This window comes from Mercenaria mercenaria, chromosome 4 (genome assembly GCF_021730395.1).
Source record: "Mercenaria mercenaria strain notata chromosome 4, MADL_Memer_1, whole genome shotgun sequence".
NCBI lineage: Eukaryota > Metazoa > Mollusca > Bivalvia > Venerida > Veneridae > Mercenaria > Mercenaria mercenaria.
Window position 1 is genome coordinate 43,473,926 of NC_069364.1, and position 26,526 is coordinate 43,500,451.

The 26,526-nt window shown below is 34.9% G+C and overlaps 4 protein-coding genes across 4 annotated transcripts; all 4 read left to right on the forward strand.

Annotated features, from left to right (window-relative positions):
- The first annotated feature begins 318 nt into the window (after positions 1–318).
- LOC128556744 (uncharacterized) lies at positions 319–5,086 on the forward strand. The gene is made up of 3 exons (XM_053542408.1): positions 319–436; positions 3,892–4,143; positions 4,623–5,086. Exons 1-3 carry the CDS (start codon positions 344–346, stop codon positions 4,746–4,748), a joined length of 471 nt encoding a protein of 156 aa, XP_053398383.1. The 5' UTR covers positions 319–343; the 3' UTR covers positions 4,749–5,086.
- A 5,478-nt stretch (positions 5,087–10,564) lies between these two features.
- On the forward strand, positions 10,565–12,852 carry LOC128556745 (uncharacterized). The gene is made up of 3 exons (XM_053542409.1): positions 10,565–10,689; positions 11,953–12,204; positions 12,684–12,852. The coding sequence occupies exons 1-3, from the start codon at positions 10,597–10,599 to the stop codon at positions 12,825–12,827; spliced, it is 489 nt and encodes a 162-aa protein (XP_053398384.1). The 5' UTR covers positions 10,565–10,596; the 3' UTR covers positions 12,828–12,852.
- A 4,977-nt stretch (positions 12,853–17,829) lies between these two features.
- Positions 17,830–20,317, forward strand: LOC123553353 (uncharacterized). The gene is made up of 3 exons (XM_045343086.2): positions 17,830–17,948; positions 19,268–19,519; positions 19,999–20,317. The coding sequence occupies exons 1-3, from the start codon at positions 17,856–17,858 to the stop codon at positions 20,140–20,142; spliced, it is 489 nt and encodes a 162-aa protein (XP_045199021.1). The 5' UTR covers positions 17,830–17,855; the 3' UTR covers positions 20,143–20,317.
- Positions 20,318–23,117: 2,800 nt separating this feature from the next.
- Positions 23,118–25,401, forward strand: LOC123553352 (uncharacterized). Its single transcript, XM_045343085.1, has 3 exons — positions 23,118–23,241; positions 24,519–24,770; positions 25,245–25,401. Exons 1-3 carry the CDS (start codon positions 23,149–23,151, stop codon positions 25,386–25,388), a joined length of 489 nt encoding a protein of 162 aa, XP_045199020.1. The 5' UTR covers positions 23,118–23,148; the 3' UTR covers positions 25,389–25,401.
- Positions 25,402–26,526: the final 1,125 nt, after the last annotated feature.

The window sequence follows — 26,526 nt, forward strand, 5'->3', positions numbered from 1 at the left end:
TTTGAGTATCAATCCCTCAACGGGTGATATGAAAAAATAATATCACATGCGCAGAAAAACAAAATAACGCTGACGCGCATGTGATATGAAATTATGGATCATATCACCTGCGCAGAAATTGAAAATAACGATTTTGCGCATGTAATATAAAATCACTTGGTAATATGATGTATTATTCAAGTTAAACTAATCGGAAATTTGCATTGGCCATTTATGTGAGGTATAATAATAATAAATACGTCATAAAACGACGTTCAATATTTACGTCAGTTATGACGTTCTATTATGACGTCGTCGTCATAAGTTACAGCTATCACAGGAGGTAAAGCAACACAGAATCAAAATGTTCAGCTTTTTACATCACAGAACAAAAATTACGACTATTGACTACATATCTGGAATAGGTGTAGTTCTGTTAATCCTGATTCACGACAGGGTAAGCGGTTTGGTTTTTGTAAATGTAAGCAAACATAACAGTTTAAGAATTTTCTCAAAGTCATCCTAATGAATACGTTTGTGTCATTGTATTTCTGTTTTTTTACGTGCTTTAACTTCGTCCCGTAGTTCAAATGACTTACTTACTGATCTCATATTTATAATGAATATGTAAGCCAGTTACTAAATTACAGCATTTTTAATGTAAGCAGTTGAGTAAGATACCTCCGACAGTGACTTATTTCATTGAATTGGGTTTTGAATTCCGCATCACTTATATGCTTAAACATAGTACGTGTGCAAGTAATGTAAGGCACCTGTCGTTAGCAGAAAATATTATTAAAAAAGAATAAAATAAAAGAAAACAAGAAATATCTTTAAAAATGATGGTCGGCGAATTGTAATAAGGAAAGAAGTTTATAAATTTTTCATCTAACATTCATCTTTCATCTAACATTTTTCAAATTGCAAAACTTAACACCGCACTTTAACAATTTAAATGGTTCTCTTTTAATTTTTCGCAAAGGTTTCGTAGGGTTGCAATTTTGTTTCGTTTATCCTTAGACGAATAATTACAGCAGTAGTTCGATGAAGATTCATAAAGCGGTTCATGAAAAGAGGTCATTAAACGTTTTTATATATTTAGCTAAATTGGTCCCTATCCCCATTTGTAACAAAATAGCAGGAGACCTTACGATATTGTTACACATCGTGTTTGATAAAAATCCATTACATTTTAGTGGTTAATATGAAGAAAGGCATATCTACTTTTAGCTATAGTGGTCCCTAATAGGGCCCAAGTTCCTTTATAAATAAATTTGGAAGAGGACCTTATAATGATGCTCCAGACTAAGTATGACAAAGATCCACCAAGCTGTTCATAAGGCGCTGTATAAAGGCATTTCTAGTTTTAGCTCTAGCAGCCCCTAAAAGGGGTCAAAAGTCCCAGCTGAAAAAAGTTGGCTGCGGGCCTAATAAAGATGCTACAAATCAAGTTTGATTAGAATACATGAGAAAAAATCAATCAAAGGATTTTTTTATTTATTATTTTTATTTATTTCTAAAATAGGCTAACTGATCCCGCTTTAACAAATGCATATTCGCTATTCGTGAATCTTTGGACAATGACGTCACACCTATAAAAAGTGAAGGTCAAGCAAAACATACAATTGTTATTATTTCAATATTTCTGTTTCATAAGCAAATTTTGACCGCATAAGCAAAGTTTGACCGTAGTTATATCACATAGATAAACTGTATGCAACGTACCTTCATTTCAGTGTAAAATGAGATTCAGTCATTATATAGCATATATATAATGAAACAGATTTCAACTGAGTTCAATACTTGCATACAATACTAAAAAAAAATATTCATATATAACAAATCAGTTAAATAATTTGTAACAAATATATCAAAGCAAACAAGTACTCATTTTAATATGCAAACTGAATAAGTCACAAAAGCAAGAAACCTTTTCATATACTGACGACAATTGTAACAAGGAAAATCCTTTAAAAAGCACTTCTCTACATAAAAGACTCTTATCACACCCTTATTCATGTGATACGCAGACCGTATTCAGCTCTTTCTTTGATTTGGTATATGTTGGTATTTGAACAGGTTTTTATCATCTTTATCAAACTTACTTATTATTTTGAGATATATCAATATTCTTGCTAAATATACTGAGCCAAAGTTGGCTGTAAAACTGTGAGCAGCGTCGTTTAGGATAAACACTTTGTCTACATTTCACTCAGCGTAGCACAGTCAACAGAGTGAAAGAAATTGACACTCTCGTCCAATCAGGCAGAGTGTTGCATACATCTTCCGTTTTGATAAATTATCTATAATGCGTTATCAAGTAGTTTGATTGGCAAACTGAAGTCACGTGGCATATGAAAACGAAAACGAATTTAGACGGCGTCGCCGAAAAATATGTTTTTAAATAAATAAAAAAAGACGGTCGCAGGGAAAGCTATGAGTGTTATCGCTCCCATCACCACCTGAAGATACCTCTGGGGAGGTCGAAGCAGTTTATGTCAATGTTAATATTTCTCATTATCTTATTCAAACTGGCACTTTCAGCGGTTAAAATTTTCGAAATATTAACCTTTTAAATGTCCGAAGTCCCCTAGAATTATATACCACAAAATGCGTTAGAATGTACCGTTTTTATCTAAGTCTCCAAAATTTCCCTGGTTAATATTTTCAAAATATTGACCTTTTAAAATGTCCGAAGACCCCTTGAATTATATGCCCAAAAAATGCGTCAGAATGTTCGATTTTTATCAAAGTCTCCAAAATTTCGCGGGGGAGACCCTCGAACCCCCACCAGGGGGAGGAAACCCCCTCCCCCACCCTCCCCCACTCGGCACTTCGTGCCTCGTTGTGCGTATCATTTTTGAAGCTCTGGCTACGCATATAAGTTGATATGTTTCACTTGTGAAAACCTATAACAGAGAAAATATTTGTTTAAATCATCAAATATTTGTTTTACATGTAAAATCAAAATATTTTTCTATCATTTGTGAAAAAAAAATGCATCTAGTGTTCTCTCGGTAAAAAAAATATTTTCGATTTTACGCTGAAACAAACATATATGTCTATGCAGCCGCCAAAAAAACCGATCCGATCACAGATAAACCCTTCAACGTTGTGTACGACCGCCATTTCATCTAATTACATGAAGAATTCTTTGTAACATAAAAATATGCAGTGCCTGGTGAATCTTTGGTCAATGCTGGTCCATTCTAAAGCCACGGTCCAACTGCCTTCAAAAGAAGTTGTGGTGACCATTCGTGCCAAATGGAACTGTTAAAAAAATAGCTACGTTAAATAAAACGGTCTGTCTCATTTCAACACTTAAGAAAATTTAAAAAACAGTTTGTGATATTTCAAAGTGATTTCTTGTTTAAAGATTAATACAGAATAAGTTAAACGTATTTGATGTAATATAACTGTTAACTCTAAGACCACGTTCAAAACAACTCATTTCGCTCGTGCATTCTGAAGCTTAGTAATTTTCCAGTATCAGGTTTGTGTAATTAAAGCATTTATTCAAAGCCGATATAGGTGTATGTGACAAGTTTTCAAAACATCTTTAGAACTGAATATATCATTTCAATTATAAAGACGTTTAGGTGGAAATGTCTAGAAGTATATACACAACACAATGGGACTTGTGTAATTGTCTAATCTTTGTTCATCAGCAGCTTTTACGAGTCTGACATGTAACCATTGTACCGTTTCTTTTGTAAATGTTCCTTTTGAATGTAATATGCCGGTCCGACTGTATAAAAATCGTCCTGCCAATGTTTGATTAAATTCCCTTTGCTTGTAAAATTTCATTCTTTCCGGGTTTTAGTTGTAAATACTTGCGAAAGTCACTGCTGAATTATGACGCATGAACAGAGATCATTCATAAAAATTGAAATATGCATGTTTTAATTACAGTACTTTATTTGTCGCCGTGGAATATGGTACGAACTGATACCGTCAGCTTATCCTGAGCAGTTTACCAGTCAGACACATCAACCCCGAAGACAAATGCCGTGTATCATGTCAAAGGCGGACACAGAGAAACAACGAATACGAGAGAAACTAGAGAGGAGTGTAAAAGCAGTCGAGCAGGCATACAGAGAGGCGCAGTTGTTAGAGGAGGCGGAGTGGGATACTGACTCAGATGAGGAATATACATCTGAAGAAGTGAGTGAAATACGTGCAAATTTTAATTAAAATGAAGCTTAAATCTTAAAATGTGCTTCCTTTGTGTATTGCTCCTTTATCTCAGATTTGAATTTTTTATAGCTTCGTGGCTATATATTTAACTCTGAAATTAGCAATTTAGTGGAGTAAGTACTAGTTGGAAATTCATCACTAAATTCCATGCACAGATGAGGGTGGTTGTCTTTGAATGGAAATAGAAAAAAAATGGATCGGGCATTCCCATATAAAAATGGTGTTTTTAGTGTCTGGAAGGCTATTTGACAGGGGAAATGGCACCTCCTGTGTCAATGAAAGTGTTGAGGGGGTCCTACAGAGTCATTTCTTACAATGGAAGCCTATGGAAAAATTAATAGCAGAGTCTGACCTCATGGTTGAAGAGACTGTATGCTGTATGAAACCATGTCTTATATACTAAGTAACATGGTGTCCAATTTAAGTTTTGTTCTGATATGTTTCAGGAGGAGGAGGAGCCAATCTACTGGGAGTTTGTAAAACACCTTGCTAAGGACGACACTGACGAGAGGATAAGACAGGACATTGAACAGGAGGAGAATTATATGATAGCACGTTTCGATTTTCATTAGGCAGTTTTTTGTTGTTGTTTTTTTTTTCTTTCTTTTTCTAAATATTGAACAAATAAATTTCTTTTGTTTGAATACATTGATTCATTTTGTTAATCCTAGTGTTCGTACACTAATAATATGTACACAATTGATGATACAGTATAAAACCAGAGTTTAAAATATAACTGGATAAGAAAAGCAGCCGGTAATAGTGGAATCGTAGAATGTATTAACCCATTAACCCCTGACCTTTGAAACCTCTCTTTCTGTCCAGAATTCCTTAATGAAAGGAAGTCATCCAGCTGGACTTTGGTGATTATACCGCCCATAACATTTACCGAATATTCACAGCAACCATTCACTAAATATTTTCAGTAAACATTAACCGAGTATTCACAGTAACATTTCCCTAAAAACTTGCCGAGTATTTACAGTAATCATTCATTGAACATTCAAAGTAAACATGTACCGAGTACTCACAATAAACATTTACCTAAAAATTTACCGAGTATTTACAGTAACCATTCATCGATTATTCACATTAAACATTAACCAAGTATCCACAGTAACCATTCACCAAATATTCACAGTACACATTAACCGAGTATTCACAGTAAGCATTTACCTAACCATTTACCGAGTATTCATAGTAAACATTCAACGAGTATTCCCAGTAAACGTTTACCGAATATTCACAGTAACCATTCACGAAATATTTAAAGTAAACATTTACCGAGTATTTACAGTAAACATTTACCAAGTATTCGCAGTAAACATTTAACCAGTATTCGCTGAAAATATTTACTGAGAATTCGAAGTAAGCATTTACCGAGTATTCGCAGTAAACATTTTCCCAGTATTCAATGTAAACATTCACCAAGTATTCACAGTAAACAGTATCCGATCATTCACAGTAAACATTTACCTAAACATTTACCGAGTATGCGCAAAAAACATTTACCGAGCATTCGCAGTAAACTTTTTAACTAGTATTTGCAGAAAACATTTACCGAGTATTCAAAGTAATCATTTACATAAAAAATTACCGAGAATTCACGGTAAACATTTACCTAGTATTCAAAGTAAACATTTACATAAAAATTTACCGAGTATTCACAATAAACATTAACCTAGTATTCGCATTAAACATTTACATAAAAAATTACCGAGTATTCACAGTAAGCTTTCACCAAATACTAGCAGTAAACATTTACCTAGTATTCACAGTAAACATTTACATAAAAATTTACCGAGTATTCACAGTAGACATTCACCAATTGCAAATACTCGCAGTAAACATTTAGTGAGTATTCACAGTCCACATTTACTTAAACATTTACCGAGTATTCACATTAAATATTCACCGAGTATTCACAGTAAACATTTACCGAGTATTCACCGTAAACATTTACCAAACATTCTCAGTTAACATTTATCGAGTATTCACAGTAAACATTTACCGAGTATTCTCCGTAAACATTTACCAAACATTCTCAGTAAACATTTATCGAGTATTCACAGTAAACATTTACAGAGTATTCACAGTGACCATTCATCAAATATTCGCAGTAAAAATTTACCGAGTTTTCACAGTAAACATTTACCTAAACATTTACCGGGTATTTGCAAGAAACATTCACCGAGTAGTCACAGTAAACATTCAACAAATACTCGCAGTAAATCTTTAGTGAGTATTCAGTCAAAATTTACTTTAACATTTACCGAGTGTTCACATTAAATATTCACCGAATATTCACAGTAAACATTTACCGAGTATTCACCGTTAACATTTACCAAACATTCTCAGTAAACATTTAGCGAGTATTCACAGTAAACGTTCACCAAGTATTCACAGTACACATTTACAGAGTATTCACAGTAACCATTCACCAAATATTCGCAGTAAAGATTTACTGAGTTTGTACCTAAACATTTACCGGGTATTTGCAAGAAACATTCACCGAGTAGTCACAGTAAACATTCACCGAGTATTCACAGTAAACATTTACCGAGTATTCACAGTAAATATTTACCTAAACATTTACCGAGTATTCGCAGTAAACATTTACCGAGTAATTACAGTAAACATTCACCGAGCATTCACATTAAACATTTACCGAGTATTCACAGTAAACATTTACCTAAACATTTACCGGGTATTCGCAAGAAACATTCGCCGAGTAGTCACAGTAAACATTCATCGAGTAGTCACAGTAAACATTTACCTAAACATTTACCCAGTATTCGCAGTAAACATTTACCGAGTAATCACAGTAAACATTTACCGGGTATTCACAAAAAACATTGCCCTAAACATTTACCTAGTATTCGCAGTAAACATTTACCTAGTAATCACAGTAAACATTCACCGAGCATTCACAGTAAACAGTTACCGAGTATTCACAGTAAAAATTTATTGAATATTCACAGTGAACATTTATGGCAAGCCAATTGTCCAAAAATTACGTGAACCCTAGTTCACGGTCGAAAAACTAGGATTAACGATCGATAAACTGGTTTTTTTGAACGTAAAACTAGGTTTTTCGAATCCTAACTTATATTTTCGAGCGAAAACATAGGATAACGCCGTGAACCAAGGTTCACGCTCGTAAATGTAGGTTCACGATTGTAAACCCCAGTTCACGGTCGTAAACATAGGTTCACGTTCGTAAACTATGGTTTACGAGCGTAAACATAGGATAACGACCGAAATTCATAGTTCAATCGAGAAACCTAGTTTATCGAACGTAAACCATGGTTTACGATTGATATACTAGGATTATGAAATCAACTATCAATTTCGGCCGTTAACCTATGTTTACGGCCGTGAACCTATATTTACGAGCGTGAACCTAGGTTTACGGCCATGAACTACAGTTTACCTTCGTAAAACCGTGTTTATCGATTTGTAATTATATGGCAAGCCAATTGTCCAATAATTACGTGAACCCTAGTTCACGGTCGAAAAACTAGGATTAACGATCGATAAACTAGGTTTTTCAAACGTAAAACTAGGTTTTTCGAATACTAACCTATATTTTCGAGCGAAAACATAGGATAACGCCGTGAACCATAGTTCACGCTCGTAAATGTAGGTTCACGATTGTAAATCCCAGTTCACGGTCGTAAACATAGGTTCACGTTCGTAAACTATGGTTTACGAGCGTGAACCGGGGTTTACGAGCGTAAACATAGGATAACGATTGTAAACATAGGATAACGACCGAAACTCATAGTTCAATCGAGAAACCTAGTTTATCAAACGTAAACCATGGTTTACGGTCAATTTATTAGGATTACAGAATCAACAATGAATTTCGGGCGTGAACATGGGTTTACTGTCATGAACCTATGTTTACGGACGTGAACCTATGTTTACGACCGTGAACCATAGTTTACGGACCTGAACCTATATTTTCGAGCGTGAACCTATGTTTACGAACGTGAACTTGGGTTTACGAGCGTGAACTTAGGTTTAAGTTCGATAAACCAGGTTTTTCAAACGTAAAACCAGGTTTTTCAAATACTAACCTATTTTTTCGAGCGAAAACCTAGTTTAACGGACGTAAACCTGGGTTCACGAGCGTAAACTATGGTTTACGCCCGGTATCTTATGTTTTCGCTCGAAAATATAGGTAAGTATTTGAAAAACCTAGTTTTACGTTCGAAAAACCTAGTTTATCGATCGTTAATCCTAGTTTTTCGACCGTGAACCAGGGTTCACGTAATTATTGGACAATCGGCTTGCCATAAACATTTACCTAAACATTTATCGGGTATTCGCAAGAAACATTCGCCGAGTAGTCACAGTAAACATTCACCGAGTATCCATAGTAAACGTTTACCGAGTATTCGCAGAAAACTTTTACCTTAACATTTACCGAGTATTCGCAGTTAACATTTACCGAGTATTCACAGAAAACATTCACCAAATATTCACAGCAATATCCATTCGTGCCTGTCCGTTTAGCTCAGTAGGTAAGAGCGTTGGTCTACGGATCGCGTGATCCTCCGGCGGGGCGTATGTTCTCCGTGACAATTTGATAAACGACATTGTGTCTGAAATCATTAGTTCTCCACCTCTGATTCATGTGGGGAAGTTTGCAGTTACTTGCGGAGAACAGGTTTGTACTGGTACAGAATCCAGGAACACTGGTTAGGTTAACTGCCCGCCGTTACATGACTGAAATACTTTTGAAAAACGGCGTTAAACCCAAAACAAACAAACAAACATATCCATTCACTAAATATTTGCCGCAGACGTTCATTGAGCACTCGCAGCAACCGCAGCAAAATCTGTTCGCAGCAAATCTGATTTGCATGTGAAAAGTGAACATGAATTTAATATTATATGAACGGAAACTGATATTTGAACAACTTCTCATAAATAGCTCACAATACATAAGGAAACATTCGCATTAAGCTGTTATTTTTCGTAAGGGGTATTACATACCGGTAACTGATAGCACATGTTTCGGTCAAATTCTATGAGTATTACATGGGCGTAGCCAGGTTTGTGCTATAGGTGTGAACGCATCCACACCCCCATTTCGGTAAAGTTTGCAAATTGCATTCCATTAAAAAAGTTTTAATGTAATTTCTATATGTTTTCTGTATTTTGTCGGCTCGCTACTTATATTTACGCAATATGTTAGTTGTCACATCTGCGAATGGTCTTCTAAAACAGTTATTACTTTACAAAGACCAACAATTTATCTTAAAAACTGCCGTAGAGGTTTGAAAATTGGCTGCATACAGTAATATAGTACATGCCGATGATTGATTTACAGAAATTAAGAACATGTCCAGACAATTGATATGTTGCCGTACCATGGCGATGGCATGCCGTCGCCCGGCCTGTTACAGGAATGGTACTGTCGATAGTTTTCCAAAGCAGTTTTGACTAATATAAAGGCATTTTACCTGACAGATATGAATGATAGCAATGCAACCGGGATATCTATCCGAATAAAACGTCTTTCTCAGAATGTCCACATGACGTACTCACGTCTTGGGATGCCGAACATACGAAGAAATAATTTCGGGGAGCCTCGGTATCTGATTTTTGAGTAAAGTGTTATATTATAATATTTGATTTTCTGCAGTCATCGAAAACGAACATGCGTAGGTCGGCAATTCAAAGAATTAATACAACTGTTTGACATGTGTCGTGTTATTTTGCCTCAGTAAAGTGACCAAATTATGTAAATAGCTTAAATATCATAGATTTCAAAAAACGATCCATTTTTCCATGTCGTGGATTTCTGTCTACAGTATTTTAGATTTATGACTTAGAAATATGATTAATTTAGACACTTCCTTTTAAATTATTGAAAATTCATCTTATATATTGAACAGACATAGTGTTGTGAATGCCAGCCCACTTTAGTTTTCGATAACGTCAAATTACACAGAATTCGTCCTGTAATCTCAGAAATTGATTTCCGATGCTCATCCGAAATCATTTCTTTGTGTGACCAATGACGCACATGTATAAAGATGTACTACCACTAAAAGAAAGACAGGAAGTATTTTTCACTCTTCACTGATACTGTATGACATTTGATTATGAATATAGCTCTATATACAAAATTAATTTTCAAGACTATATAGACTATATAGTGAATGTGAAAATAATCATTTTAAAACTCCAGATCGACAAATATTGGCAAAATTAATGTATTGCAAATGGTTATAGTTGAAATTAGAATTGGCCAGACGAAAATATTTGACGTACGTTGGACGTCCAATCATCTTAAAAATACGTCATAAAACGACGTTCACTGTTTACGTCAGTTCTGACGTTCTATTAAGACGTCGTCGTCATAAGTTACAGCTATCACAGGAGATAAAGCAACACAGAATCAAAATGTTCAGCTTTTTACATCATAGAACAAAAATTACGACTATTGACTACATACCTGGAATAGGTGTAGTTCTGTTAATCCTGATTCACGACAGGGTAAGCGGTTTGGTTTTTGTTAATTTAAGCAAACATCTGCAGTTTTAAAACTTTCTCAGAGTCATCTTATCAACACGTTTGTGTCATTGTTCAAATGACTTACTTAGTGATGAATATGATGAATATGTAAGTTTTTGCAAATAAAACTCCAAATCATAGCTTATGTATCTTTTTTCAGTCAGTGAACTGTGAAAAATATCTGGAACTTTCACAGTAAAATAATTCGACATTTTTCACTTGTGAAAACCTATAACATTGACAATATTTGGTTAAATCATAAAATAAAATAAAATATTTTTTACACTTAAGATCAAAATACTTTTCTGTCATTTGTGAAAAAACTGCATGTAATGTTCTCTCAGTGAAAAATATTTCGATTTTACGCTGAACATATATATCTATGCAGCCGCCACAAATAAAACGATCCGTTCAAAGATCAATGATTCAACGCTGTGTGTATGACCGTCATTCCATCTAACAAGATGAAGAATTCTTTGTAACATAAAAAATATGCAATGCCTGATGAATTTTTGGTCAATGCTTGTCCATTCCAAAGCCACCAACTGCCTTGAAAAGAAGTTGTGGTGACCATTCGTGCCAAATGGAACTGTTAAAAAATAGCTACGTTAAATAAAACGTTAAATAAAACATATCTGTGTCATTTCAACACTTTATAAAATTTTAAAAAACAGTTTGTGATATTTCAAAGTGTTTCCTGGCTTAAAGATCAACACAGTATAAGCTAAATGTATTTGAGGTGATATTACTGCTAACTCTAAAACTACGTTAAAAAACAACTAATTTCGCTCGTGCAGTCTGTGGCCTAGTAATTTTCCAGTATCAGGTGTGTGTAATTAAAGCATTTATTCAAAGCCGATATAGGTGTATCTGAAAAGTTTTCAAGGCATCTTTATGATTAGATATATCATTTCAAATATAAAGACGTTTAGGTGGGAAAATCTAGAAGTATATACACAACACACTGGGACTTGTGTAATTGTCTAATATTTGTTCATCAGCAATGTTCACGAGTCTGACACGTAACCACTGTATCATTCTTTTTTGTGAATATTCCTTTTGTAATGTAATATGCCGGTCCAACTGTATACAAATCGTCCTGCCAGTATTTGACTAAGTTCCCCTTGCTTGTACAATTTCTTTTTTTCCGGGTTAGTTATAAAGACGTGTGAAAGTCGCTGCTGATTTATAACACATGAACAGAGATCATTCATAAAAGTTCAAACATATTTGTTTCAATTACAGTACTTTATTTGTCGCCGTGGAATATGGTACGAACTGATACCGTCAGCTTATCCTGAGCAATTTACCAGACAGACATATGAACCACCAAGACACGTGCAATCTATCATGTCAAAGGCGGAAACAGAGAAACAACGAATACGGGAGAAACTAGAGAGGAGTGTAAAAGCAGTGGAGCAAGCATACAAAGAGGCGCAGTTGCTAGAGGAGGCAGAGTGGGATACTGACTCAGATGAGGAATATACGTCTGAAGAAGTGAGTGAAAAGTGTGCAGATATTAATTACAATGAAGCTTAAATTTTAAAATGTGCTCCCATTTCTCTATCTCAGATGTTACCATTATTTTGTTCTGTTTTACCAAATGTTAAAAACTGTATTGAGAGAATTTGCAGAGGATAGAACCATGAATACGTAGTTTTCTATATACGAGTCAAATTGACATCAGTCATTTTATTACCGGTATATGATTTCATATTTAGCTGAGGTGAATGGAAGTGCGAGTTTGTGACGGCTATACAGGAGACAAAGTGCCTGAAACGAATTGTTCTCTAATCACTGTCCATTCGAGGAAGCTGTCAGTTTCTTGTGGAGAACAAGCTCCTTATTTTTGTGGGGTCCTGGAAAATATAATGTACTCAGGATTGAAGACACTGTGTAAATCATGTCGAAGAAACTAAGTAACATGGTGTCCTATTTTAGTTTTGTTCAAGCGTGATTATTTTGATATGTTTCAGGAGGAAGACGACGACGAAGAGGAGGAGGAGCCAATCTACTGGGAGTTTGTCAAACACCTTGCTAAGGACGACACTGACGAGAGGATAAGACAGGACATTGAACAGGAGGAGAATTATATGATTGCATGTTTCGATTTTCATTAGTCTTTTCTATTTCTTTTTATGAATATTGAACAAATAAATTACTTTGGTTTGAATACAATGACTCATTTTTTAGTCGTAGTATTCGTACACACATAATATGTACACAATTGATGAGACAGTATAAAACCAGGGTTTAAAACAAAACTGGATAAAAAAAGTAGCAGGTAATAGTGGGATCGTAGAAAGTATTAGCCCACTAACACCTCAGCTTCGAAACCACTCTTACGGTGTAGAATTCCTTAATGGAAGTAAGTCATCCAGCTTGTTTACAGCAGTTTGCTGATTAAACTGTCCATAACATTTACCGAGTATTCACAGTAAACATTTACCGAGTATTCACAGTAACCATTCACCAAATATTCGCAGAAAACATTTACCGAGTATTCAAATTAAACATTTACCTAAATATTTACTGAGTATTCACAGTAAACATTCATAAAGTATTCACAGTTACCATTCACCAAATATTGGCAGTAAAAAATTCACAGTAACCATTCATCGAGTATTCCCAGTAAACATTTACCGACTATTCACAGTAACCACTTACCAAATATTCGCAGTAAATATTTACCGAGTATTCACAGTAACAATTCATCGAGTATTCACAGTAAACATTTACCGAGTATTCACAGTAAATATTCACCAAATATTCACAGTAAACCTCTACCGACTATTCATTGTAACCATTCACCAAATATTCGCAGTAAACATTTACTAAGTATTCACAGTAAACATTTACCTAAACAATTACCGAGTATTCACATTAACCATTCATCAAGTATTCGCAGTAAACATTTACCGAGTATTCACAGTAACCATTCATCGAGTATTCACAGTAAACATTTACCGAGATGTCATAGTAACCATTCACCAAATATTCGCCAAAAACATTTACCGAGTATTCACAGTAAACATTTACCTAAACATTTAGCGGGTATTCACAGTGCCCATTCAACGAGCATTCAGAGTAAACATTTACCGAGTATTCACAATAACCATTTACCAAATATTCTCAGTACATTTACCGAGTATTCGAAGTAAACATTCACCGAGTATTCACAGTAAACATTCACCGAGTATTCAAACTAGAATTTACCGAATATCAACAGTAAATATTTACCGGGTATTCGCAGTAAACATTTACCGAGTATTCACAGTAAACATTTACCGAGTATTCACAGTAACCATTCACCAAATATTCACAGTAAACATTTACCTAAAAATTTACCGAGTATTCACAGTATCCATTCATCGAGTATTCACAGTAAACATTTGCCGAGTATTTACAGTAACCATTCACCAAATATTCGCAGTAAACATTTACCGAGTATTCACAGTAAACATATACCTTAACATTTGCCGAGTATTCACAGTAAACATTCTCCGAGTATTCACAGTAAACATTTACCGAGTATCCAAGTAACCATTTACCAAATATTCACAGTAAACATTTACCGTGTATTCACGGTAAACATGCACCATGTATTCAAAATAATCATTTACCGAATATTCACAGTAACCATCTACCAAATATTCACTGTAAACATTTACCGGGTATTCACAGTAAACATTTAACAAGTATACGCAGTAAACATTTACCGAGTATTTACATTAAACATTTACTGAGTATTTGCAGTTAACATTTACCAAGTATTCACAGTAAACCTTTACCTAAACATTTACCGAGTATTTACAGTAACTATCCACCAAATATTCACTGTAAACATTTACCGAGTATTCACAGTAAACATTTACCAATTATTCACAGTTAACATTAACCGAGTATTTACAGTAAACATTTACTGAGTATTCACAGTAAACCTTTACCTAAACATTTACCGAGTATTCACAGTAAACATTCACCGAGCATTTGCTGTAAACATTTACCTAGTATTCACAGTAAACATTCACCAAATATTCACAGCAATTTCGAGCCGCAAACGTTCTTCGAGCACTCGCAGCAACCACAGCGAAATCTATTCGCAGCAAATCTGATTTGTGAAAAGTGAACATAAATTTAATATTAATTGAACGGAAACTGATATTTGAACAACTTCTTATTCGCAGGAAACATTCGCATTAAGCAGTTATTTTTCGTAAGGGGTATTACATACCGGTACCTTATAGCAGTTATTTGAAAGCACACGTTTCAGTCAAATGCTAAGAGTATTGCACGGGCGTAGACAGGTTGGTGCGACAGGTGTGAACGCATCCACGCCCCCATTTCGGCAGTGTTTACAAATTGCTTTCCATTAAAAACGTTGTATTGTCATTTCTATATGTTTTCTGTATTTTGTCGGCTCGCTACTTACATTTACGCAATATGTGAGTTGTCACATATGCGAATAGCCTTCTTGTAAAACAGTTATTACTTTATAAAGACCAGCAATAAATCGGAAAGTTCCGTAGAAGTTTGAAAATTGGTTGCATACAGACCGATGATTGAAATATAGAAATCAACAAGCAAATTCGATGAATTGGTATCCCCCGCCGAAAGGGTTTGTGGTGAGGAATGGCAAAAAAAATATATTCGGCAAAAAGTTAAGGATGTTACTAAGAAGCAAATAATTTCATTAGTCAAAATCAATTTAACAGAAAATGAATGATATTTTTTGGTTGGGGGGTCGGGCAGCGGGGGTGACCGGGTGAGGGTACAAAACATCACATGTTGATTATAAATATTGATGGAAAATTAAAAATGAAAAAAAAATGGAGAGGGGGTGACGGGGTGATGCATGATCGGGGTGGTGGACATGACTGGGTGGAGGAGTGAGGTGCGGGATAGGTACAACTTTGCATGTTGATAAATATTCATTGAAGGTTTGAAAACAAAAATAATGAAAAGGAATGATTTTTTTTTTTCGGGGGGAGGGGGTGGGGTTAGGAGGTGGATGTGTGACCAAGGCAAGATGGTTACCATGTGTGGGTACACAACTTCACATGTTTATAATAAATGTTCATGATAAAGAATGAAAGAAGTTTAATGAAATTCTACCAATTGGTTGGTTTGTTATGTATAAATCTGTAGATTTTTAAACAATTTAAGGGCAATAACTCTAAGGAAAATTGACCAATTAAAAGAAAATTGACAGGCATCATCGAAGTATGTTGGTTCATAATTATTTCAAGTTTCATGAAATTCTACCAGCTTGTTACTGAGAAATGGCTGCAGGCGTGGATCTTTCATTAAATCAAGGGCAATAACTCTAAGGGAAATTGACCAATCAAAAACAAACTTGACGGGCATCATCGCAGTATGTTGATGCATGTTTATTTCAAGTTTTATGAAATTCTACCTGATAGTTACTGAGAAATGGCTGCGGACGGACATTTTTGGGCATTTTTCATTAAATCAAGGGCAAGAAATCTAAGGGAAATTGACCAATCGAAAAAAAACCTGACGGCATCATCGCAGTATGTTGGTTCATGTTTATTTTAAGTTTCATGAAATTCTACCTGCTAGTTACTGAGAAATGACTGCGGACGGACGCACGCACGGACGCACGCATGTGACGGACGGACAACGCCATTTCAATACCCCTCTCCCGATTTCATCGGCGGGGGATAACAACAAGCCCAGACAATTGATATGTTGCCGTACCATAGCAATGACATGCTGTCGCGCGGCCTGTTACAGGAATGATATACGATACTGTCGATATTTCCAAAGCAGTTTTGAACAAAACCATTTTACCCGACAGGTATAAATCTGCGCAAAAGGAATGCAACCGTGATATCTACCCGAATAATAATATCTGTCATGTGTTTACGAATCGGATAGAAATATCCGTCCCGAGGGCACCTGCACATTGGGCGGTAATGAGGTTTTGCCGGCATGGGTAAAATCACCGGAAACGCCAGTCCGATGTGCAAGAATAAAACGTATTTCTCAGAATTGCCACATGACGTACTCACGTCTTGGGATGCCGAATACAGGAAGAAATGATTTCGGACAGCTTCGGTATCGGATGTTTGAGTAAAGTATTATTGATTTCGAATTTTATGTTATCTTCAGTCTTCAAAAACGAAAGTAGGTCGGCATTTCAAAGAATTGGTATATCTGTTTGGCATGTAACAGATTTTGACAATATCCCTTTTATGCCCCGGAAAATTTAAGTGACCAAATTATGTAACAAAAAAAAAAAAATAAACAAAATTTTTGTCATTTCGCCTAACAACCCATTTTTCCATATGGATTTCTGTCCACAGTATCATAGATTTATCACTTAGAAAAAAGGGAAATTTTGGTATTTCCTTTATTGAAAATTCATGCTGTGAAATGCCAACCCACATAGCACAGAATTCGCCCTGTAATCCGAGACATTTTCCTCAGAAAATAATTTCCGAGGCTTGTTCGAAATCGTTTCTTTGTGTGATCGATGACACACATGTAGAAATGTGTACTACCGCTAAAAAACTGGGAGTATTGTTTGCTGCGCTACAATTTATTAAGAATATAGCTCTTTATGCACAGTTAATTTATATATTAAGTAAAATTATATATACTTGAGTATTAAGTATTTTTCTACATACGAAGCAAATATCTAAAGATAAAATACTTTACTGTGAGGTTCACTGAGTATCTTTTAAAATTCTAAGTACGCAAAGAGACGAAGATAAAGGCTTAATTAAGAGTAATCTGTAATGTTCGAAAATCTCCTCCCTACGAACAAGACCATCTTTGTCATTCGGGAAAATCTCAGAGATTCAACACTAATTAACGGTCCACACAGAATAGCCAATGAATGGAGTATTTTCAAGACTATATAGACTATATAGTGAATGTGAAAACAATCACTTTAAAACTCCGGATCGACAAATATTGGCAAACTTACAGTATTGCGAATAGTTATCGTTGAAATTAAAATTGGCAAGACGAAAATATCCGACGTGCGTTGGACGTCCAAATATCTTTAAAAAATACGTCATAAAACGACGTTCACTGTTTACATCAGTTCTGACGTTCTATTAAGACGTCGTCGTCATAAGTTACAGCTATCACAGGAGATAAAGCAACACAGAATCAAAATGTTCAGCTTTTTACATCATAGAACAAAAATTACGACTATTGACTACATACCTGGAATAGGTGTAGTTCTGTTAATCCTGATTCACGACAGGGTAAGCGGTTTGGTTTCTGTTAATTTAAGCAAAAATCTACAGTTTTAAAACTTTCTCAGAGTCATCCTATCAATACGTTTGTGTCATTGTGTTTCTGTTTTATACGTGCTTTGAATTCGTCCCATTGTTCAAATGACTTACTTACTGATCACATATTTATGATGAATATGTAAGCCAGTTTAAAAATATTTGGAACTTTCACAGTAAAATAATTCGATATTTTTCACTTGTGAAAACCTATAACATTGACAATATTTGATTAAATCATCAAATAAAATAAAAATATTTTTCTGTCATTTGTGAAAAAATGCATGTAATGTTCTCTCGGTGAAAAATATTTCGATTTTACGCTGAACAAATATGTCTATGCAGCCGCCACAAATAAAACGATCCGTTCAAAGATAAATGGTTCAACGCTGTGTGTATGACCGTCATTCCATCTAACAAGATGAAGAATTCTTTGTAACATAAAAAATATGCAATGCCTGATGAATTTTTGTTCAGTGCTGGTCCATTCCAAGGCCACTGTCCAACTGCCTTCAAAAGAAGTTGTGGTGACCATTCGTGCCAAATGGAACTGTTAAAAAATAGCTACGTTAAATAAAACATGTCTGTGTCATTTCAACACTTAATAAAACTTAAAAAACAGTTTGTGATATTTTAAAGTGTTTTATGTCTTAAAGACCAACACAGTATAAGTTAAACGTTGAATCTTAAGATGTTAAATATGTTCTAACACTGTTATATATCATTATGTGTTACCTTCTTTAAATAAAGTTATTATTATTATTACTGTTATTATTATTATTATCATTATAACGTATTTGAGGTTATGCTAACTCTAACACCACGTTCAAAACAACTCATTTCCCTCGTGCAGTCTGAGGCTTAGTAATTTTCCAGTACCAGGTTTGTGTAATTAAAGCATTTATTCAAAACCGATATAGGTGTCAGTGACAAGTTTTCAAGACATCTTTATGATTGGATATATCATTTTAAATATAAGGTGGAAAAGTCTAGAAGTATATACACAGCACACTGGTACTTGTGTAATTTGTGAAATCTTTGTTCACCAGCGACGTTCACGATTCTGAGACGTAACCACTGTATCATTCTTTTTTGTGAATATTCCTTTTGTAATGTAATATGCAGGTTCAACTGTATAAAAATCGTCCTGCCAGTATTTGACTAAATTCCCCTTGCTAGTAAAATTTCTTTTATCCGGGTTAGTTGTAAAGACGTGTGAAAGCCGCTGCTGATTTATAACACATGAACAGAGATCATTCATAAAAGTTCAAATATGCATGTTTTAATTACAGTACTTTATTTGTCGCCGTGGAATATGGTACGAACTGATACCGTCAGCTTATCCTGAGCAGTTTACCAGTCAGACACATGAACCCCGAAGACAAATGCCGTGCATCATGTCAAAGGCGGACACAGAGAAACAACGAATACGAGAGAAACTAGAGAGGAGTGTAAAAGCAGTGGAGCAGGCATACAAAGAGGCGCAATTGTTAGAGGAGACGGAGTGGGATACTGACTCAAATGAGGAATATACGTCTGAAGAAGTGAGTGAAAAGTGTGCAGATATTAATTACAATGAAGTTTTAATCTTAAAATGTGCTCCCATTCCTCTATCTCAGATCTTACCATTATTTTGTTCTGTTTTACCAAATGTTAAAAACTGTATTGAGAGAATTTGCAGAGGATAGAAACATGAATACGTAGTTTTCTATATACGAGTCAAATTGACATAAGTCATTTTATTACCGGTATATGATTTCATATTTAGCTGAGGTGAATGGAAGTGCGAGTTTGTGACGGCTATACAGGAGACAAAGTGCCTGAAACGAATTGTTCTCTAAACACGGTCCATTCGAGGAAGCTGTCAGTTTCTTGTGGAGAACAAGCTTCTTATTTTTGTGGTGTCCTGGAAAATCTAAAATATTCATAATTGAAGACACTATGTAAATCATGCCGAATAAACTAAGTAACATGGTGTCCTATTTTAGTTTTGTTCAAGCGTGATTATTGTGTTATGTTTCAGGAGGAGGACGACGACGAAGAGGAGGAGGAGCTAATCTACTGGGAGTTTGTAAAACACCTTGCTAAGGACGACACTGACGAAAGGATAAGACAGGACATTGAACAGGAGGAGAATTATATGATTGCACGTTTCGATTTTCATTAGGTTTTTTTCTTTCTTTTTATGAATATTGAACAAATAAATCCCTTTTGTTTGAATACAATGACTCTTTTTTTAATCCTAGTATTCGTACACACATAATATGTACACAATTGATGAGACAGTATAAAACCAGGGTTTAAAACAAAACTGGATAATAAAAGTAGCAGGTAATAGTGGGATCGTAGAAAGTATTAGCACTCTAACACCTCAGCTTCGAAACCTTTCTCGCGGTGTAGAATTCCTTAATGAAAAAGAAAGTTATCCAGCTGGTTTTCAGGAGTTTGCTAATTAAAATGTCCATAGCATTTACCGAGTATTCACAGTAACCATTCACCAAATATTCGCAGAAAACATTTGCCGAGTATTCAAATTAAACATTTACCTAAATATTTACCGAGTATTCACAGTAAACATGCATTGTGTATTCACAGTAAACATTTACCGAGTATTCAAAGTAACCATTCACTAAATATTCGCAGAAAACATTTACCGAGTATTAAAATTAAACATTTACCTAAATATTTACCGAGTATTCACAGTAAACATTCATTGTGTATTCACAGTAAACATTTACCGAGTATTCAAAGTAACCATTCACCAAATATTCGCAGTAAACATTTACCGAGTATTCAATGTAAACATTCACCTAAATATTTACCGAGTATTCACCGTAAACATTCACCGAGTAATCACAGTAAATATTTACCGAGTATTCACAGTAACTATTCACTAAATATTCACAGTAAACATTTACCGAGTATTCACAGTAAACATTTATCTAAACATTCACCGAGTATTCGAAGTAAACATTTACCGAGTATTCGCTGTAAACATTTACCGAGTATTCGCAGTAAACATTTACCGAGTATTCACAGTAACCATTCACCAAATATTCACAGTAAGCATTTACCCAGTATTCACAGTAAAGATTTCTCTAAATATTCATCGAGTATTCACAGTAAACATTTATCTAAACATTCACCGAGTATTCGAAGTAAACATTTACCGAGTATTCGCTGTAAACATTTACCGAGTATTCGCAGTAAACATTTACCGGGTATTCACAGTAAACATTTATCGAGTATTCACAGTAACCATTCACCGAGTATTTACAGTAACCATTTACCTAAGCATTTACCGAGTATTCGCAGTAAACATATACCGAGTATTCACAGTAAACATTCACTGAGTATTCACAGTAAACATTTACCGCGTATTCACAGTAACCATTCACCAGATATTCACAGTAAACATTTACCGAGTATTCACCGTAGACATTTACCTAAACATTTTTCGAGTATAAATGTTTAATATTCACTGTAAACATTTACCTAAACATTTTTTGAGTATTCACAGTAACCATTCACCAAATATTCACAGTAAACACTTACCGAGTATTCACAGTAACCATTCACCAGATATTCACAGTAAACATTTACCGAGTATTCACAGTAACCATTCACCAGATATTCACAGTAAATATTTACCGAGTATTCACCGTACACATTTACCTAAACATTTTTCGAGTATTCACAGTAACCATTCACCGAATATTCACAGTAAACATTTACCGAGTATTCACTGTAACCATTCACCAAATATTTGCAGTAAACGTTTACCGAGTATTCACAGTAAACAATTACCGACTGTTCACAGTAAACATTTACCGAGTATTCAGAGTACATGTAACTATTCACCAAATATTCACAGTAGACATTCACCGAGCATTCAAAGTAAACATTTACCGAGTATTCACAGTAACCATTTACCTAAATATTTACCGAGTATTCGCAGTAAACATTTACCGATTATGCATAGTAACCATTCACAAAATATTCGCAGTAAAACATTTCCCGACTATTCAGAATAAACATTTACCTCAAAATCTACCGCGTGTTCACAGTAACCATTCATCGAGTATACACAGTAATCATTTACAGAGAATTCGCAGTAACTATTAACCAAAATACTTGCGGTAATCATTTACCGAGTATTCACAGTAACCATTCACCAAACTTTCACAGTAAATATTTACCGAGTATTCGCAGTTACCATTTATCAAATATTCACAGTAAACAATTACCGAGTATTCACAGTAAACATTCACCCAGTATTCACGGTAAACATTTACCTAAACATTCACAGTAACCATTCTCCAAATATTCACAGTAAACATTTCCCGAGTGTTCACAGTAAACATTTACCTAAAACTTTACCGAGTATTCACAGTAACCATTCATCGAGTATTCACAGTTAACATTTACCGATTATTCACAGTAACTATTAACCAAATACTTGCGGTAAACATTTACCGTGTATTCACAGTAAATATTTACCGAGTATTCATAGTAAACATTCATCGAGTATTCACAGTAAACATTTACCAAGTATTCAAAGTAACCATTCACCAAACTTTCACAGTAAACATTTACCGAATATTCACAGTAACCATTCACCGAGTATTCACAGTAACCATTCACCAAATATTCACAGTAAACATTTACCGAGTATTCACAGTAAACATTTACCTAAACATTCACAGTAACCACCAAATATTCGCAGTAAACATTTACCGAGTACTCACAATAAACATTTGCCGAGTATTCACAGTCAACATTTACTGAGTATTTACAGTAAACATTTACCCAGTATTCGCAGTAAACATTTACCGAATATTCACAGTAAACATTTACCTAAACATTTACCGAGTATTCGCAGTAAACATTTATCGAGTATTCTCAGTAAACATTTTTCAAGACTATAAGAGTGAAAACAATTACTTCAAAATTCCGAATCGACAAATAGTGGCAACATTAAAGTATTGCGAATGGGTATCGTTGAAATTAAAATTGGCCAGACGAAAATATCCGACGTATGTTCTACGTCCAATTATATTAATAAATACGTCATAAAACGACGTTCAGTGTTTACGTCAGTTATGACGTTTTATTAAGACGTCATCGTCATAAGTTACAGCTATCACAGAAGATAAGGCAACACAGAATCAAAATGTTCAGCTTTTTACATCATAGAACAAAAATTACGACTATTGACTACATACCTGGAATAGGTGTAGTACTGTTAATCCTGATTCACGACAGGGTAAGCGGTTTGGGTTTTGTTAATGTAAGCAAACATTACAGTTTTAGAACTTCCTCAAAGTCATCCTAATCAATGCGTTTGTGTCGTTGTGTTTCTGTTGTGTTTTTTTACGTGCTTTAAATTCGTCCCATTGTTCAAATGACTTACTTACTGATCTCTTATGTATAAATAATATGTAAGACAGTTTAGCTATGTATCTTTTTTCAGTCAGTGAACTGTGAAAAATATCTAGAACTTTCACAATAAAATAATTCGATATTTTTCACTTGTGAAAACCTATAACATTGACAATATTTGGTTAAATCGTAAAATAAAATAACAATATTTGTTTTACACGTAAGATCAAAATACTTTTCTATCATTTGTGGCAAAAAATGCATGTAATGTTCTCTCGGTGAAAAATATTTCGATTTTACGCTGAACATATATGTCTATGCAGCCGCCACATATAAAACGACCCGTTCAAAGATAAATGATTCAACGCTGTGTGTATGACCGTAATTCCATCTAACAAGATGAAGAATTCTTTGTAACATAAAAAGTATGTGATGCCTGATGAATTTTTGGTCAATGCTGGTCCATTCCAAAGCCACTGTACGCCCAACTGCCTTCAAAAGAAGTTTTGGTGACCATTCGTGCCAAATGGAACTGTCAAAAAATAGCTACATTAAATAAAACATGTCTGTGTCATTTCAACACTTTATAAAATTTAAAAAAAATGTTCATGATATTTTAAAGTGTTTTCTGGCTTAAAGATCAACAAAGAACAAGTTAAACGTATTTGAGGTGATATTACTGCTAACTCTAACTCCACGTTCAAAACAACTTATTTTGCTCGTTCAGTCTGTGGCTATATCAGACGTGTGTAATTAAAGCATTTATTCAAAGCTAATATAGGTGTATGTGACAAGTTTTCAAGACATCTTTATGACTGGATATCTCATGTTAAATATAAAGACATTTAGGTAGAAAAGTCTAGAAGTATATATATACACAACACACTGGGACTTGTGTAATTTGTGAAATCTTTGTTCACCAGCGACGTTCACGAGTCTGACACGTAACCACTGTATCATTCTATTTTGTGAATGTTCCTTTCGTAATATGCCGGTCCGACTGTATAAAAATCGTCCTGCCAGAGTTTGACTACATTCCTCTTGCTTGTGAAATTTCTTTCATCCGTGTTAGTTGTAAATACTTGTGAAAGTCGCTCATGATTTATAACACATGAATAAAGATCATTCATAAAAGTTCAAATATGCATGTTTCAATTACAGTACTTAATTTGTCGTCGTGGAATATGGTACGAACTGATACCATCAGCCTATCCTGAGCAGTTTACCAGACAAACATATGAACCCCGAAGACAAGTGCCGTGCATCATGTCAAAGCTGGAAACAGAGAAACAACGAATACGGGAGAAACTAGAGAGGAGTGTAAAAGCAATGGAACAGGCGTACAGAGAGGCGCAGTTGTTAGAGGAGGCGGAGTGGGATACTGATTCAGATGAGGAATATACGTCTGAAGAAGTGAGTGAAATACGTGCAAATATTAATTACAATGAAGATTAAATCTTAAAATTTGTTTCCATTCTATCTCAGATGTTACCCTTATTTTGTTCTGTTTTACCAAATGTTAAAATCTGTATAGAGAGAATTTGCAGAGGATAGAAACATGAATGCGTAGTTTTCTACATTCGAGTCAAATTGACACCAGTCTTTCTTATTACTGGTATATGATTTCATATTTAGCTGAGGTAAATCGAAGTGCGAATTTGTGACGGCTATACAGGAGACAAAGTGCCTGAAACGAATTGTTCTCTAAACACGGTCCATTCGAGGAAGCTGTCAGTTTCTTGTGGAGAACAAGCTTATTTTTGTGGTATCCTGGAAAATCTCAAACACTCATGATTGAAGACACTGTGTGAATCATGTCGAATAAACTAAGTAACATGGTGTCCGATTTTAGTTTTGTTCAAGCGTGATCATTTTGATATGTTTCAGGAGGAGGACGACGACGAAGAGGAGGAGGAGCCAATCTACTGGGAGTTTGTCAAACACCTTGCTAAGGACGACACTGGCGAGAAGATAAGACAGGACATTGAACAGGAGGAAAATTATATGATTGCACGTTTCGATTTTCATTAAATATTGTTTTTGGGTTGTTTTTTTCTCTCTTTTTTTTATGAAAATTGAACAAATTAAATTCCTCTTGTTTAAATACAATGACTCATTTTTTTTAAATCCTAGTATTCGTTTACTAATACTAGTAATATGTACTCAATTGATTAGACATTAGGCTATAAAAGAAGTTTAAATAAAACTGACTGGTAATAGTGGAATCGTAGAAAATATTAACCCACTAACCCCTCAGCTTCGAAACCTCTCGTGGGATGTGGAGTTCCTTAATGAAAGGAAGTCATCCGGCTGGCTTACGGGAGTTCAGTGATTAAACCATCCATGCTGACGCACGCAGTGGCACTTGGGCCTCTTCCTCTATGATGGCTAGTGGCTGGTAACTGGTGTGAAGTTTTCAGTCTTGAATATGCCGGCACCTTGACAATGGCTATTTACTGACCATGAACAGCCTAGCTATAAAGTCAATAGACCCAAGCATCTGTTACAACATTTTATGTCTCGATGTGACTGTGACCTAGACATTTAACCCTCTGACTTGGTAAGCAGGAGGGGAAACTTACTGCTATGAAGAATGATGGTCATACGAATTCATATCGGATACCATTTTTTTGTTTCAATGTGACCATAACCTTTGACATACTGATCTCTAAAATCATAGTAAATCCTTTCCTATGTTCGGATGCATTCTTGAGTTAACAATCGTAAACAATGGAAATACGAAGGTCATTGTGGCCTTGACCTTTTACCTACTGACCCCTTAAAAATTAAGAGTCTTCTCGCAACAACAGGCAATATCCAAATAAAGTCCATTCTATGTAAGCTCAAAACATTCTACAAACTGCTTTCAGTCTCAAAAGTCACTGACACTGACCTACTGATAAAAAACAACAACAACAGAGGTCATTTTATGACCACAGGAAATCATCCAGGTAGTACGAAGTATGACAACTGTAGCCCATTAGTTTCCAAATTTTGTAAATTTTTGTAAATAGCAAAAATTCAGAAGCTACTTTAAAAATGCACGACTTTATAGCAGCATGTCCTCAGATACATTTGGCAGTTTTCTATTTTATTTACAAACTATATTACTACTTTGTATATTAACCTAGATTCATTAAATCCCTTTTTCCCAAGTTTTCAAACACAT

Coding starts and splice junctions, on each gene's coding strand:
- LOC128556744 (XM_053542408.1), top strand. CDS start 344: ATGTTCAGCTTTTTACATCACAGAACAAAAATTACGACTATTGACTAC. Junction 437..3,891: donor TAATCCTGATTCACGACAGG/GTAAGCGGTTTG, acceptor TTTTAATTACAG/TACTTTATTTGTCGCCGTGG. Junction 4,144..4,622: donor AGGAATATACATCTGAAGAA/GTGAGTGAAATA, acceptor GATATGTTTCAG/GAGGAGGAGGAGCCAATCTA.
- LOC128556745 (XM_053542409.1), top strand. CDS start 10,597: ATGTTCAGCTTTTTACATCATAGAACAAAAATTACGACTATTGACTAC. Junction 10,690..11,952: donor TAATCCTGATTCACGACAGG/GTAAGCGGTTTG, acceptor TTTCAATTACAG/TACTTTATTTGTCGCCGTGG. Junction 12,205..12,683: donor AGGAATATACGTCTGAAGAA/GTGAGTGAAAAG, acceptor GATATGTTTCAG/GAGGAAGACGACGACGAAGA.
- LOC123553353 (XM_045343086.2), top strand. CDS start 17,856: ATGTTCAGCTTTTTACATCATAGAACAAAAATTACGACTATTGACTAC. Junction 17,949..19,267: donor TAATCCTGATTCACGACAGG/GTAAGCGGTTTG, acceptor TTTTAATTACAG/TACTTTATTTGTCGCCGTGG. Junction 19,520..19,998: donor AGGAATATACGTCTGAAGAA/GTGAGTGAAAAG, acceptor GTTATGTTTCAG/GAGGAGGACGACGACGAAGA.
- LOC123553352 (XM_045343085.1), top strand. CDS start 23,149: ATGTTCAGCTTTTTACATCATAGAACAAAAATTACGACTATTGACTAC. Junction 23,242..24,518: donor TAATCCTGATTCACGACAGG/GTAAGCGGTTTG, acceptor TTTCAATTACAG/TACTTAATTTGTCGTCGTGG. Junction 24,771..25,244: donor AGGAATATACGTCTGAAGAA/GTGAGTGAAATA, acceptor GATATGTTTCAG/GAGGAGGACGACGACGAAGA.